This window comes from Patiria miniata, unplaced genomic scaffold (genome assembly GCF_015706575.1).
Source record: "Patiria miniata isolate m_02_andy unplaced genomic scaffold, ASM1570657v1 HiC_scaffold_14, whole genome shotgun sequence".
Classification (NCBI taxonomy): domain Eukaryota; kingdom Metazoa; phylum Echinodermata; class Asteroidea; order Valvatida; family Asterinidae; genus Patiria; species Patiria miniata.
Window position 1 is genome coordinate 11,299,045 of NW_024037052.1, and position 16,487 is coordinate 11,315,531.

The following is a 16,487-nucleotide window of genomic DNA, read 5'->3' on the forward strand; positions in this document are numbered from 1 at the left end:
ATGGGAAACCGATGTGTTGGGGAACATGAGGAACATATGCTTGATGATCTCGATGGCTTCTCTAATGCATCGGGGGTACCAGTTCTGCTTGGCTCCAGTTGATCGGGTGGTCCTCAGTGTGGGAGTGTTTGACGATGGAAGATTTCTCGAAGTCTCCCTTCCTGCCATGGACTTTGTGCTCATTGAGTATGGTGGGGAGGTCCCTGCCAGTCACGCCGATATACACTTTGCCACATTGACATGGAATCTTGTACACCCCTGGTCTGCATTCTGGGTCACACCGATCCTTGTGTGAAGTCAGCAGGTTCTACGTCTTCAGAGGGGCTGTGTGGAATTCCATGCTTTTGGAGGATGTGTTGGATGTGATAAGAAGTGGTGCCTAAGTAGGGAGGGTGATGGAACTATGGGCCCTAACTAACATCAAGAAATGAGATGTTGCCATCTCTTTCTTGTTCCATGGTGAACTGGATCCTGCTGTGAAGAAGTGGTGCCCGCCCGACGCTCACACAGAGACGCTATGGCTTTGTGCATATTAACAAATATACATGTATATATACGTGTTTGAACCAGTACGTACACATGGTGTGTCCCATCCACGGGGCTTTCAAAAGTGGTAAAAAAGCACCCTCTCTTGCTGGCACACAGAGACCATAGACCTTATTCATGAGGAAGCCTTTTATAACTATTTTACTATTTTAATTGGAGTGCATTCCAAACCTCACTTTCAATATTTTTTAACTGTGGCTTAAAACATTAGGTATGTTTAATCACAAATTTAAGTTATTCGTCAAAGCAGACTGGTACATGTATTAATGTGTACTGAACTTTTATTTCATTGCTTTTGTTTCTTCTCACAAGTTTCAAAAATGAAGACTTTACCGCGTTTTCAATTTGATATGGCTGATCCGTAAATGAAGTCTATATTAACATCTAATTCTGAAAAGTCCTCGGGCAAAATTTTGAGTGTTTTTCTGCATGAAAACCAAATCCTGACACTTAAAGAATATTTACAGAATATTTTGCTTTTAAAACTTCAAACAATGTTGAAATAAATTTCGCAAATGGTGACCCTCATGAAAAGAGGGTCGAAATTGTGCCCTCAAGTGTCCGCTTTCCGGTTATGAAAGAATTATTGCTGTAATAAACCAGTCTCTAGCGACTGGTTAGCGCACAGAAGGGTTGATTGTCACTGTTTGTGCTTGTCATAGGCTGTCACTGCAATTATCTGGTATTCGATTCATATCAAGATGGCATAAATTATTTCTCTTTTACATGGATTCAACAGGGATGCATTCTTCATGGGAGCAGACATGGAGATAGAGTCTCTCCAAGACGATACAGAAAACAGACAGGTAAAAAGTTGATTTTCTATTTATTTATATACATTTACATTTTTTGTTTCTCTTGCCATTTAAAAAAAAAAAAATACCCAGAGGGAAGAAATTGCATGCATAAATTGGTATGCATGATAATTAGTATACATTTTCTGAAGTAGGGGATGGTATTAGAATTAGTTGGCCCTCTAAAAACCAATGGTAATTGTATGTTCCATTTTTAGGTCCCTTACAATTGGTCTTAAAACAAAACTATTACTTCAAGTCATAAAAGATGTACTGTACATGCTATTTTTAACTTTTAATTCAAAGAAATAGATAATGGGTCGTATGTATAAAAACTAGCGAATGCTAGGAAGTTAAAGCAAAAAGTAAAAGCATTTACTGTGGAGTATAAGCATTAAGTAAAAATCAATGCTTGATTCTGTATGAATAAAACTTTTCCTTTAGTGTTCAGCATTTACTAGACAACAGGTAGCACATGCTTCTTACTGTAGGATTGCTTTCATGGACGAATGGTTGTCAACAATAGGGTCTCTTTTTTTTTGAAGGAACTGCCACACACACGTAGGGTTTACATGCAGGGTAATAGTCCAATTCAAGGTGATGCATACAGTACATGTAGTATAGGTTTTCCCGCACATTTTAAAACTGTTTTCATTCAAATTCATAAACGGTTTACTTCAAATTCGTCTTGAAAATTCATGATCTTACATACCCCATGTTCAATTTTGTCTTTGGTCGCTCATTTTAGACAATTCAGTTTCGTCGTCTGCAGTTGTCGAACGTACGAATCAATTTCGTCGTTTTGCAATCAATGTTATATACATTTCATTCAAATTCGTCTCATGATTGTATGCTATCAATTTTAGAGGGGGGTGGGGGTTATTGGTAATGGGCAAATGATGATTCTTTGAGTCAAAACAATTAATACATATATTTCTTGGAAATAACAGATTTCCTTTCTCAATATTACTCCAGATTCTCCTGGTGAGGTGATTCATTTGGACTTTTCCCCCTTTGGTTTGCCATGTTTTTTGGTAGGTATATATCAGAAGAGCTTTTTAATACCACTTTTACTAACTGTTTTCCTGTGGAGGAGATTTTATGTGGTGTACGATACGTAAAAAGTAATATATGTAATGTATGGATAGACAAAAAAATGGTAGTACAGGTAGTCATTACCTCAGCCGAGAGGCTCGAAGGGTATTGTCATCACCTACGGCGTCTGTCCGTATGTCTGTCCGTTCTGACCAGACCACCCTTGTGGGGTGATGTTCCTTTCAGAACACATCACCCCACTTTTTTACACAATGGAAAAACATCACCCCAGAAGGGAATCTTTAGAAAAAGGGACAATGGGAACACAATGCTATCACCCCACAAGTCCGTCTGGCTAGAACGCCCGTCCTGACCATACCACCCTTGTGGGATGATGTTCCTTTCAGGACACATCACCCCACTATTTTTAAAATAGAAAAACATCACCCCAGAAGAGAATCTTTAGAAAAAGGGATAATGGGAACACAATGCTATCACCCCACAATTCCGTCTGGCTAGACCGTCCGTCCGTCCGTCCGTCCGTCCGGGCAGCTTAGTTTGCGGATGATAACTTAAGTTAGAAATGTTGTTTGGGATTGTAACTTCGGTAGGGGGTTGCCCTTAGGAGTAGGCAAGTTGGGAATGGTTTTGAGGTCAAAAGGTCAAAGTTCAAGGTCACCGTGGTGAGTTAAAGGTAAATGGTTTCCGGATGATAACTTGAGTTAGAAATGAGATTTTGGTGTCTAACATTGGTAGGGGTTGCCCTTGGGAGTAGGCAAGTTGGGATTGGTTTTGGGGTCAAAGGGTCAAAGGTCAAGGTCACCGTGGTGAGTTAAAGGTAAATGGTTTCCGGATGATAACTTGAGTTAGAATTGAGATTTTGGTGTTTAACTTTGGTAGGGGGTTGCCCATTGCTACAGGCATGTTGGGATTGGTTCTGGGGTCAAAGGTCAAGGTCACCATGTTGAGTTAAAGGTTAATGGTTTCCGGATGATAACTTGACACTCTGGTTGAGGGGTTTCAACAGCAATGCTGTTATTTTCTGATTTTTATTTTTGGCTTTTTCACATAGTTGAGAAAAAGCCTTTGCTTTTGTTAAGATTTTCTTTTACTTCTTCTTTTGTTCATTCCAAATCCCATAGAATGTATACACTTTTTTCTGATCAGGACTTGGGACATAAAACACAGTCATGTCTTTGCCTTAATGTAAAAACAATTCTTATCCCTCTGGCTGTAAGCCAGAGGGGGATATTGCGATAGCAGATTTCTTCTGTGTGTATGTATAGTGGTGTTCCCCAGGCGCGGTTCTACGGGGGGGCTTTAGCCCCCCCAAAATAAATTCCGTAAAAAAAAAAAATTGCATTAGCAAAAAGAAGGATTGTGATGTACATGCGAACGGTCTCCCTAAAAAAAATAGTCGTGACAAGGGTGCATTAGTTAATATAGTGTCAATGATTTTAGGATTTTATGGGCGCTCCCCATTGAAAATGGCATGAGGCCTCTCCCCCCCCCCCCCCCCCCAAGTGTCTGGAAAAAATAACCGGTCTACATTTCAGCACGCCTCCCTGAAAAAAATTCTGGATCCACCCTGCTAGCCCCCCCAAAATATTGGTTCTAGAACCGTGCCTGGTGTTCCCTAACATGGCGCACTTCGACATTTACACTGACATTTCTCATGTACTGCTGCAAAACTTCATTGACAAACTTAAAATTCATGCAGTGAAATACTGGTACTTTTACCTTATTAATGCTTGTTATTTAGTCTCTGTCGGCTGAGTGTTCCCCAACGTGGCGCACTTGAATAAATCTCGGAAAATTCCAAATTAACATTTGAGAATTTCTGTAAAGTTGATAAATTCTGATGAACCAATACCTCTTCTTACATGACCAACTAGAAGTTTGTCAGAAAATTATTTGCTTATTTTTGGGGGACGTTTTTAAAGGGTTCACTGTGCACTTCGAAATAAAATTGGAAAATCACGCCGAAATATATTTTTGAAACGGATATGATATATATGATATATATATGAAACGGATAGATAAACTCGTGATTTGTGAACGGGAGTGTTTAGAAATTGAAATGTCACTTTCTGTGAAATTTTAGTTCAAACTTTTGCTGTAGGTAGGCGCTACAGGGGAAAAATCAAAGTGCGCCACGTTAGGGGCCGTGCCAAGTTAGGGTACATTAACAATATGTTACTGTGTATGGGTGTCTGTATGCATGTATGTGTTCATCTTTTCAAACCGCGGACGACAAATACCAGAGAACAAAAGAGAACAATATCGTTCACGATTCCCAGCATACGTCCACGATTAGGGTCTTGTACAAACAAAAGAGGGACAATAGGACGTCCACGATCAATGGTGAATACACATTTGTGTGTATACATGTTCTACATAACCTCCGAGGACAGACACACAAAGGGAGAAGAAAGGATCCTTTCAGTCTTCGGGTGTTAGGTCTTTGGTTTTAAACGGTCCTCTGTTGTAGGTTCGTGTGCTTAGTCTATGTTACAGGGTTATATTAAAGGGACAAAGGGAAACACAAAGCATTGTCCTCAGGAGAATAGTTTTCAAGAGTAAGTTTGGGTGGGTGAGTTTGTCTTACATACGCAGTGTGGACTTCCGAACAAAAGACGTCCACATAATGTAGGTAGCACCGACGTTGTGTGGACTTGCCCCACGTCCACACAGTGTTTCCCCATTTCTGGAAAACAGGTTTAGAGGCATTTTTGGGTTAGGTTTATCTGTAGCAGAATGAAGAGAAACACTAAAGGAATCATAGAAAAAAATTGGGTTGAAAGAGTTTTCACAGTTTGAGAAAAATGAGTTTTTTCACTGGTTTTTCTTAACTACACGAAAGCAATGGAAAGTCCACACTAGTCATGTGAAACAAGTATGGGTGAGTTTGTGTGAGTTTGTCTTACATTCCCTATGTGGACTTGTGAACAAAAGATGTCCACATAATGCAGGTTGTGTTAACGTTATGTGGACTATGCCGTGTCCACATAACGTTTTGCCCTTTTCTGGAAAACAGTTTAGAGGCATTTTTGGGTTAGGTTTATCGGTAGCAGAATGAAGAGAAACACTATAGGGAATCATAGAAAAAAAATTGGGTTAAAAGAGTTTTCACAGTTTAAGTAAAGTTATTTTTTGTACCGAGTTTTCTTAACTACACGAAAACAAAGGAATGTCCACATAGCGTATGTAAAACAAGTGTGTGTGGGGGCTCTTGTATTGTATTACAGACAACAAAAGGACAGACAACAAAAGGAGCACAAAGGAGCCTTTGACCCTCGGACGACGGTGCCTATTGTTAAAACCGGTCCTCGATCGTACGGTTATGTGCTTAGTCTATGGGAATGTGTTATATTAGAGGGACAAAGGAAAACACAATAGTTGACCTCAGGCGTATAGTAAAAAAAAGACTGGGGGTGGGTGTGTGTTCCTGCATGGCATTACGCCTGAGGACAGACAACAAAAGGAGCACAAAGGGGCCATTGATCCTTGAAGGAAGGTGCCTATTGTCCTCGAACGCAGGTTTGTGTGCTTAGTCTATGGGAGAGTGTTATATTACAGGGACAAAGGAAAACACAAAGCCAATCCTCGGAAGCATAGCAAAAAACGACTGGGTGTGTGTGTGTGTGTGTGTCCGGACAAATCTTGTCAGCGCGATAACTTGAGAAATACTTAACATATGAACTTCAAATTTGGTTTGTGTATTGTTCTTGGTAATCCTAAGAAGCCTATTGCATTTGGGGCCAAAACGTCAAGGGTCAACGTCACAGTGGCTGAAACGATAATTTTGTCAGCGCGATAACTTGAGAAATACTTTACATATGAACTTCAAATTTGGTTTGTGGATTGTTCTTGGCAATCCTAAGAAGCCTATTTCACTTGGGGCCAAAAGGTCAAGAGTCAAGGTGACAGTGGCTAAAACAAAAGAAATTTTGTCAGCGTGATAACTTGAGAAATACTTTACATGTGAACTTCAAATTTGGTTTGTGGATCGTTCTTGGTAATCCAAATAGGCCTATTGCATTGGGGGTCGAAAGGTCAAGGGTCAAGGTCACAGTGGCTAAAACAATAGAAATCTTGTATTTTTTCTAAGATCACAGGGATTAATTCATATAAACCCTACAGAAGACACTAATGCTGTCAATGAACGTTCCATGTGACCAAGGTATACATGTAAGTTGATGTTAAAAGAGTGGTGTTATGTCATGGGAACAGTCACGGTTGCAGGGCATTTGTGTTTGTAAACACACCTGACTTGTTTCCAATAGGTTTTGTACACGTTTTTCTTCAAACCATACACTTTGGCACTTTCATATGCCTGAAACTTCAGATATATAACTTCAGACTTGGGACACACTAAGACCAGCAGCCGAAGATGGTCCTTGATGATGTGTTACAGATGGAAATTGAAGTAACGTCATCATGACGTCATCACATTTCATTTGACATCACATTGAAAGAGCATTTTCTAAGGCCTATATCTACAGAACCATAGGTCTGATTGGATTGTTACCCATACCTGGATGTGTGACAGATGAAAATTCAAGTGATGGCATCATCAAATGTCATGTGACGTCCATTAAATGGGCACTTTTCTATTAAAGGCCTACCAGTATATCTACAGAACTATAATGCTTGATTTGGTTGTAACTTGATATGTACGTATAATGTGCTGTTATAGATGACATTTGTAGTGACGTCACTAATTGTTCATCATGTGCACGGAATATTTCAAATATCCGAAACAGCTTGTGTTTGTCCACAAACACATTTCTAGTTTTGTTTGTTTGTTTTTTTGCTGCGTGGCAACCCGTGGTCCGAATGTTATGTTTTGGGTATTAAAAGATGCGCAAGACTCAAGGCTAAAAAAAGTCAGAACAGCTCAGGTCGCAAAACAAATCTACAGTTTGTGTGGGAATGAGAAAATCTGGGATAAAAACTCCAAAAATTCTGCATGAGAAAAAAAACATAAGAAACAGCCCCCTCTATTGACACAGTCAGCAACCTTTTCGTACTCAATGATTCGCTCGTACCCCCACCCTGCAAACAGGTTGAAACACAAGGAGTGCTTGCCAGATGATACTTCTTTCAAGCTTCATATTACATGCATGTATTATATTTTTGTCATTATTTCTCATCCGGGTGTCAAAACCTTTCATTACAGTTTGTCCGAATTGAAATGATCAAGTTTTAAGATCGAATGTTATTAACTAAATTAAAACATAGTTAAACCGTACTCCAGATGAGAATCTCATGGTTCATCACATCTTTCAGTTTGTCTTAAAGAAAAATTGTCATAAGTGAAGTTTTTTTTAAACAGACTCCCTCTCCCCCCTTAAGTAGCAGCGACGCAGAATTTTAATAAGGGATTATGTACATGTATCAGATAAGTTGAAGCCTCTTATTACAAAACCACTCAAAAATGATACTCAAGTTCTCATACAGGTCAGGTTGGTTATATTTTTTATTACACTTTCCTATTAAAAAAAAATGACTCAAAAAATAAAGACGGCAATAACTGCAAAAACTGTTTTGGTGATTTTTTTTTATATTCCAGGTGCAATGTGGTTTAAGTAATCACCAAAAAATTTCAAATTTATTTAATATAATATTTTTGTTTCATTTATTTATTAATTTATTTTTGTGGGGGCCCGGCAAGTTTAACCTTCACAGTTTTTGTCCACACAAGAAGAATGGTATTTAGATGACATAAGTTTGTTCAATCTGTACTGAACGAAGTTACTCGTTTATTTTCAACTGACAAAACGAGCTAAGCGCCTGTTTGCATAATTGTTGTAACATGCATTGAAAGTCTCATCAAATTGAAGGACCCACTTTCTGTTTGCTAACTTTTTCAAGAAGAGAAAAATAATTTATATTCCCCTATTTGGAAGCTATGAGTGGCAACATTACAACTGCAATTTGTTTCAGCCGAAACCGTCTTACCGTTTTTATTATTTTGAATATTGTTTTAAGAACTGATTCATGTTTTGTCCATCCATTCCGTGAAAACCACCAATAAACCGCAACGGCCCACCCGCTTCCTTTTTTGAGGCTGCATCAAATTTGTATTACTTTCTTTTTTTTTAATTCAGGCAAAACATTTTTTAAAAGATGTTTCAGAAGTTTAGATGCTTTACCAGATGCTATGCGTGCACTTCTATTATTATTGAAAATATGTTACTCTGAGATTCAAAATTATTTACAAAATTAGTTCACAAAATTATACTGATCTGGGGATTAAGGGAATGTACATCGTTTGCCTTTGCTGTAATTTTCAGAAATGGATGGAATTGGGGGGTTGGAAATATATAGCAAATATAGTTACACTGACTTTTTTGAGGTTTTGGGTTCGAAAATGCTATAAAAACCAAGAAAAACCAAGAAAAACGATCATTTTCCTGTAGTCTGGTTCCCTGACTCCATATAAGAAGAATCCATTGATCTCCATATACACATATATGGAGATCAATGGAAGAATCAGAGCAGTTTACATACATTGGGGAATTGTAAGGTCAGGGAACCAGTCTAGCTGGCTCGTACCCGTTCATAAGTTTGTAATCGATTCAAACAAGTGCGATGGTCAATTGGGGCCAGTATTTGAAAAAAAAGCCAGTTGTTTCCAACGCTGATCGGCCGATCAGCATTGGAAATTGATACAAAAATACCACTTTTCTTGAAAATGACAGTATACCAGGTGCCATGATTTTACAGGATGCTTTACACTGTCATTCACTAACAGTCCAGCAAGGTATTTCAAAATGCTTTGGTAGTTTTATTTTTTGATGTTTGCAAATGTTGTATTTTCCCTTTAATATACCAATCGATGAATATGTAGCTAATCTTAAATTGAAAACTTAATCATTTCATGTTCAACAAAATTATAACAAAGATATTTTGGCATTCCGATGAGAAATAACAAAAAAATCTAGAATATAATATGAAAGAAGTATCATCTAGCAACTAGCAAGCACTCATTGGCCGAGTTCGGGCTGGTCTTGTTCTTGACACGGGTATATCATTTTTGCACAAACCCCAACGGGAAGGTGGTGTGAGATCCTGTTCCGAGTGCAGTGTTCGTGAGTCGTGTTCCCGCCGTTCGAGCGCGAGAACAATGAAAATACTCGTGTCAAGAACAGACCGCCCGGACTCAGACAAACGTGAGAAAAGGTTTCTGACTATGTCAATAGAGGGCGCTGTTTCTTATGTTTGTTTCTCATGTAGAATTTTCGGCAATTTAATCCCTGATTTTCTCATTCTCAAACAAACTGTGGATCGGGGAACAAAGTTTTTTCGATATGGTACACCATAATCTACATGTTTGTGAAGTTTTATAAAATTTGGCGAACCAGATGTCCCACGGACTAAGTTCTGCATCATCTGTCATAAACAGTTGATGACATGCAAAAGTTATTTTTCCCTGAAATCTCAGGATAGACTCTCTTTAGTTGAGGAGGTTGGAAACATAACAAGGCATGTTCCTGCAGTTGAGGGAGTAGTCGTGTCAATAAGTGCACAGTGAATACTTAGTCAGGATTGTGTCCATCCTTTAATTTTTGGAAGATGTTCATAAGAAGACACAAAATCATTTATGTGATGCTGAAGTTGGCATAAGTAGAAAGGATGATCAGGTCTTGATCCCAAGACAAAAAAAAAAAACAACTATGGCACAACCCGACCACTGTCTGGAATTGTTCTCATAAATCTTCTTTCTTTCCTTTTTTTTCCGGACAATACTTCTCCGCGGGTTTTCTCCTAAACGGTATATGGTATGAACTTGTAAGTTTCAGCATATATCAACCCTCATCCATAGTGGTGCATATTACTCTGACGTCATGATGACGTCATCGGGTGTCAATTACACTCGATTTTAGCTGAAAAAAGTGACCAAATACTTTCACCTATAACTATAGAACAAAATAGTCATTGATGTTTGTATTCTGTAATCAGATAGACCATTAATTGATAAACATTTTTTGTCGTGTACGTGAACTCGCTTGGCCTTTACTTCCGGGTCTACCGGAAGGTCAAATCAGGTGAATTCAAAATGAAGACTTTAGCCTAAAATCAAAACAAAGCAAAATTTCTTCCAAACGGTATGATCATAAAACCTAGTGTGAACATATACCATGGTACAAAAATGTCATAAATTTTGTTACGTCATCATGACGTCATCAAGTATCAAATTACAAGCAATTTAAGGGCAAATTTTGACAAAATAGTTTGTGCTATATCTTTTGAACCAAATAGAGTATCGTGTTCATTTTTTTTGATGCTGTAGACTATGCCGTGAGAAACATTTCTTGTTCCCGGACACAAAACTGCTTGACCTTCACTTGCGGTGTTACCGGAAGTGCAATAAAAACGGCATATAACTGAAAAGCGGGAGCATCTTACTACACACATATAAATTATGAAAGTGTTAAGTGAGGAATATCAGACACACAAAAAAAACAGTGTGATGACGTCATCATTCGAAAGGGCGCCCTCTAGCGGCACATAAAATAGTGTTTTCTTTTTTAATTTGAAAACGATTGGTTCAAATTTTTGCAAATCGCCCCTTGATATTCTTTGATTAGCCACAGATAATTTGGCAAGGTTCCAAATTCATGACGTCATCGGACCGGAAGTTACTTCTATGACAATTTGAAAATATTAATATAATATTTTAGATTTAATTCTATCATTTGATTCATGTCGTATATCTTTGTAGCCCATATAACGATATCCCTTACAATGTTCACGTTTTGCTTCCAAATACTGTGACGTCATCAAACCGGAAGTTAGGTGTTATGAATACATACAGTTATATTTTCCATATTTTCATACGTTATTTAACTTCTCAGCGAACATTTATCCACTCCGAACTAAATCGATATCCACTTCCCATTTTTTGAATAATGACGCCATCAAGCCAGAAATAACTTGTATGAGTACAGAGAATGTTTACTAAAATGTATCACACTGTTAAAGATGCATTTTTTGAAACAAAATAATTGATTGTACTGGAAAGGATTTACTTCGCGATCCTTTGTTCTTACATGAACATATTCATAACTCAACGTGTTTGTAACAACAAACGAGAACCTCTAGTTGTAATTAATCTTTGTTTGTTTGTTTCTTTCTTTTGTTATCGACAATATTTCTCTGTGGGTTTTCTCCTCAATAGTTTATGGTATGAACTTGTAGCTTTCAACGTATAACGATCCTCATCCCAAGTGGTGCATATTGACATGATGACATAATCGGGTGTCAAATTACAAGCGATTTTTGCTTAATAAAATGACCAACTTCTTTCACTTATATCTCTTGAACAAAAATGATCAATTGTTTTCAAACTGTGTAATTAGATATTAAAGATATAGTCCATCATTTGTAATTTGTGCATTTTGTTAGTTTGAAGCAACAAAAGTGCTCAAAATCTAAAGACGGGTACTGAATAACTAACTTGATGAAGTTTCAGCTCAGCTTCAGCTGTATAATCAGAGAAAAACAGCATTCTAGGATCTCAATTTCAAATCAAAAGTTGCTGAATCATGTTTTGAATTGGGCCTGAATTCAGCGTCTGAGACACGTTCTCACTTAGCCAATTGCAGCTGCGCAATGTCACGCACTGATCCGACGAATTACAGCAACCGAGCGTGCGTGTGCGTCATGCCAATGCTTGCGTGCGTTTCGCCGAATATCAAAACAAACTACTAATTTAAATTTCCTACGGTGCGTCTTAAGAAGCACCGTTAGAAAAAGACCTTCTTTCGTTGATTACTTCTAAGTGATAGCTTGCCAAAAAGAATAATTTCACAGGGAGTTTGGTCCCCTTACTATCTTTCAACCAAGTATATTTTTCAACAATAATTACTCCAGTTACTTTTAGCTGCAAATGATGGACTATAGCTTTAATAGATAAACATTTTTTGTCATGTACGTGAACTCGCTTGACCTTTAATTCCAGGTCTACTATAAGGCCAAAGATTGGTGAATATAAAATACAGATAGAATCCTAAAAAATAACAAACCAAATTTCTTCCAAACAATTTTACAGGATTATGATAAAACCTAGTATGAACTTGGAACCCGGTACGAAAATGTTAACAATTTTGTGATGTCATCATGACGTCACCAGGTATTTAAAGGCGAAATTTGACAAAATAGTTTCAGCTATATCTTTTGAACCAAATAAAGTATTATGTTCACTTTTTTTGTGAGGTTGTAGCAGATGCCTTGAGCAACATTTCTTATTCCTGGGCACAAAACTGACCTTTACTTCCGGTGTTACCGGAAGTGCAGTAGAAGTTGAATTTAATTTTAAAACGGAAGCATTTCACTGCAGCCAAATCATTATGGAAGTGTTAATTGAGGAATGCCCAACTTGAAAAATAAAGGGCGCCCTCTAAGCGGCATGCAAAAGAATGTGTTTTTTTTTTATTATTATTTTGAAATCAGAGGTCTTTTGTTTTTAGCAAAGTGCCCATTAATATTCTTCAGACAATAAGTTGTCTTTGTTTCAGGAGAATTCTGAAATGCCTTATTTTTTTAGTGAAAAACCCAAATGTACTTTTTGAACTCGTGGTGATATGATCTCTGCTGCAATAATATCAGTCACAGTTGTCGATGCTTTTGTCTGGGTACGGTAATTATCTAACACGAAGTGATGGTGTAATCAATCCGTAGACTTTTATCTTGTTGTATTTTGTTTATAATTGGAAGTCTGTGTGACCCGGTAAAGTGCAGCATCATTTGACGTAACAGGAAATGATGTGCCTATAATGGAAGTTTGGAACATAAAACAGATACATTGTTATTACTTAACTATTGGCAAGTTCATGGGAAAGAATATCCAGTGAAATACTGTATATAGTTTCATTCTTAATCATCCTGCATTGTTGCTGCAGGCGCATTTATGCATGTTTAATCGATCTACATACTCTCTGAAGCAGAATGCTGATGAGTATTAAATCATTCATATCATAACAGTAAATCATTCATAAAATCCAGGTGTGAAAAACATCATTGTTGGTGTTATTATATTGAGCAGATGAACTGTTGTTCATAAAACATGGACACCAACATTTCAGTTGTGACAGGGATGCAATTATTTTTTTGTGACTTGAGAAATGTATAGCTATAGTGTTTTACTTTATCACATTAAGATGCATGTCTAGAAAACTGCTGTTGAAGTTGAAAAATAAAAAGACCACAAAAAATTGTATATGTACACCATGGATTATTAACAACAGATGAAATGAATTACAACAGCTTAAAAATATTCATCACATGGTATGACAGCCTCATCTTTGAAAGTAACGGAAGGGTTGGAGGTCCAATTATGAGTTTTTACTACATTATTGGAATTCTTTCATAGGGTAATAAGGCCCCCCAAAAAAGGCTCCGGTTTCTGGTATAAAGCTTGCCCAAAAAGTGGTGTGGTTTTTTTTGTACCTGATTTTTTTGCTTCAAATGTCGGGTGATGACTGCAAATGGTGCCCGACTAAACTTAGTGCAAATATATGGGAGTCCAGAGGCCACATAAAGCTTATTCTCGACCATAACCCGATCTAAAAACACGTTAAAATTGTGCAGCAGCAGGATTCCAGTCAAACCAGTGAGTTTGGCGGTTTTGAGACATCATCTTTCATTGAAAAAAAAACTTTTTCATTTTGCCGGTGCGCGCATACCAGAAACCGGAGACTTTTTTTTTTTGGCCTAAACAATTTAAATTTGTGTATGCATGTGTATAAAATTTAAAATCTTAAATTTTTTTCATGTTTTTTCCCCAAAATCCCACTGAAACAGCAAAAGTATTGTGCTATGCCTAGAGCTTCTGCGACATTTACATGTACACAATGTACGCATAATTTTGAAACAACAGATCTGAAACTTACACAAATTTTAATCCTTAAACATTTTCAACAATTAAGATCAAACTAATAACCATCCTTAATCTATGATAATTAAGTGAAAACATGACAATAAAAATATCAACCTTTGAACATACCTCTGACAGAATAACACGGCTGTCTTGGCTAACCCTTCTGCCTTTACCCAAGTTGATCCGGGTGAGCTACTTGAACGCACCTTTAATTGAGTGCACTGCCAACAGCGCCCTCTAGCTCTGTTATCCTGGCAACATTCATAACATTTTAACTTCATTCAAGAAAAAAAATCCTGAAAATGAGAATATTTTTTTTGTATTGGACAATGCATCAACGATGAACATTTGGCAAGAACAATTTTTAAATATTTAAAGAACAATATTTCTGGCCATAATCAAATTTTCTTGATTAATTTCTTTTAAAAACAATTATATTAGGCATCTTTTAAAAATTAGAAATTGTGCTTTTGAAACAGGAAAAGTTTTCTTGTGCTAAGAAAAACCTTACACAAGAAAATCATTTTTGGCATTGCTTGAAATTGTGTTCTCACTATAGAAAAATATTCTTAAAATAAGAAAAATATTCTTGCAATTGGAATTTGACTAAAAAAAATAGAACTCACGCAAGAACAATTTTCTTATATCTAAAATTTTAGGCACATGTACCTTTCCAAAACAAAACTTGACATGTTTCTCAGAACAAGAATTATTTTGTTTACTCAAGAATATTTTTCTTGCTTAAGAAAGTCATTTTTGGCTGGGCAGAATGAATACAGAGGAATTGTTACACAAATTATTATTAATACACCATGAACAGGGACAAATTGGTTGACCTTATTATAAATAAGCATCATATAGGCAACTGGAGACTTCCAGTGAAATACAGAATTAGGTGGCATTGAGTTATCAAGTGCGTGTATTCAGTGCCAACTTGATCAGGGTAATAGAGCACTATATGACAAGGCCACCAGTGCAGTATACTTCAACGGCAGCACAGGGGACTGGTTCAGGACGAGAGTTATTCAGTGCTGTGGTCCAATGGTTACGGTGTTCGAATCGTGTGCCGTGGTACATGGGTTCGAATCCTGACCGTGGGAACATGGTGCTTGTGCTCTTGAGCAAGGCACCTTACCATTATTGCTTCGTCCTTTGGATGGGACGTAAAGCCGTAGGTCCCGTGTGTTGTGTAATGCACGTTAAAGAACCCAGTAACACTCATCGCTAAGAGAAGGGGTTTGCCCCGGTGACTACAAATTCGTATCCTTGTGGAGACACACACAATAGGGAACAAAACATTGTAAAGGTCTCCACAGGGCAATTTCTATAGATGAATAGGTCTCCACAAGGTTTTCACGAAATAGATATATGGGTTTTACTCAAAAACTAGGAATTTCCAAGGTGGGTTGATCTGTCGCAAATGGAAGAGTTTTAGAAAAGGGATATTAAGTCCAAATTTCAGCCAAGGAAACTAATTCTGGTTAAAATAAGAGCATTTTGAAACTTCACTTTCAAAATTGAACACTTTACTACACGAGAACAAAGGAATGTCTCCACAAGGATACAAATTTGAGAATGGGTGTTCCTGGCAGTGGCTGCAATGTGCGCCGCAGCACCTTGTAAACCCTTATAAGGTGCTACATAATGGGTCTCATATTTCTCATGAACTTTATTTACCTTTCCTTAATAATAGACATATCTCCAGTGCCTTGAGTACCTAATAGTTGGTAGATACGTGCGCTATATAAGACTCCGATATTATTATTATAATACAGCCAGTCCCATTTTACTCAGGTAGGATGACCATTTAAATCATCCAGAAAGTAACCAACCAAGTTATTGTAAAAAAAAACTAACTTGGTTTAGAGATGTTAATGGCACTAAAACTCCCTGTGAAATTGTCCTTCTGGCATGCTGTCATTTAAAAAAATAATAATAATAATAAAAGGCCATTCCAAAGTTTTGTCAAGTGAAGAACTTTTTGAAATTTCGATTGACAGTTACAGTTTGTAAATGGGCAATTCCGTGAATGGGTGGATTGCAATTATTAGCGAGAATTGTTGGTTCAGTGTGTGACATCACATAGCTACAATGGGCTGATTGAGAATCATGTCTCAAATGCTGATTTTGGGATTGTGTCATGACTCATCTACTGTTGAATTGAGATCAAGAACCAAAATATTGTGTTTTCTCGAAATATACAGCCTTCATAGAGCTAATGTGTC

General features: G+C 37.4%; 1 protein-coding gene across 1 annotated transcript in view; it reads left to right on the plus strand.

The window, feature by feature from the left end:
* Nucleotides 1-1,285: 1,285 nt before the first annotated feature.
* Nucleotides 1,286-16,487, plus strand: part of LOC119722047 (cytoplasmic dynein 2 intermediate chain 1-like) — a gene marked incomplete at its 5' end in the record, with an annotated part of 71,559 nt that continues 56,357 nt past the window's right edge. The window contains 2 exon segments of the mRNA XM_038192035.1: nucleotides 1,286-1,352; nucleotides 2,316-2,374. Of these exon segments, the coding sequence (XP_038047963.1) occupies nucleotides 1,286-1,352; nucleotides 2,316-2,374 (126 nt within the window).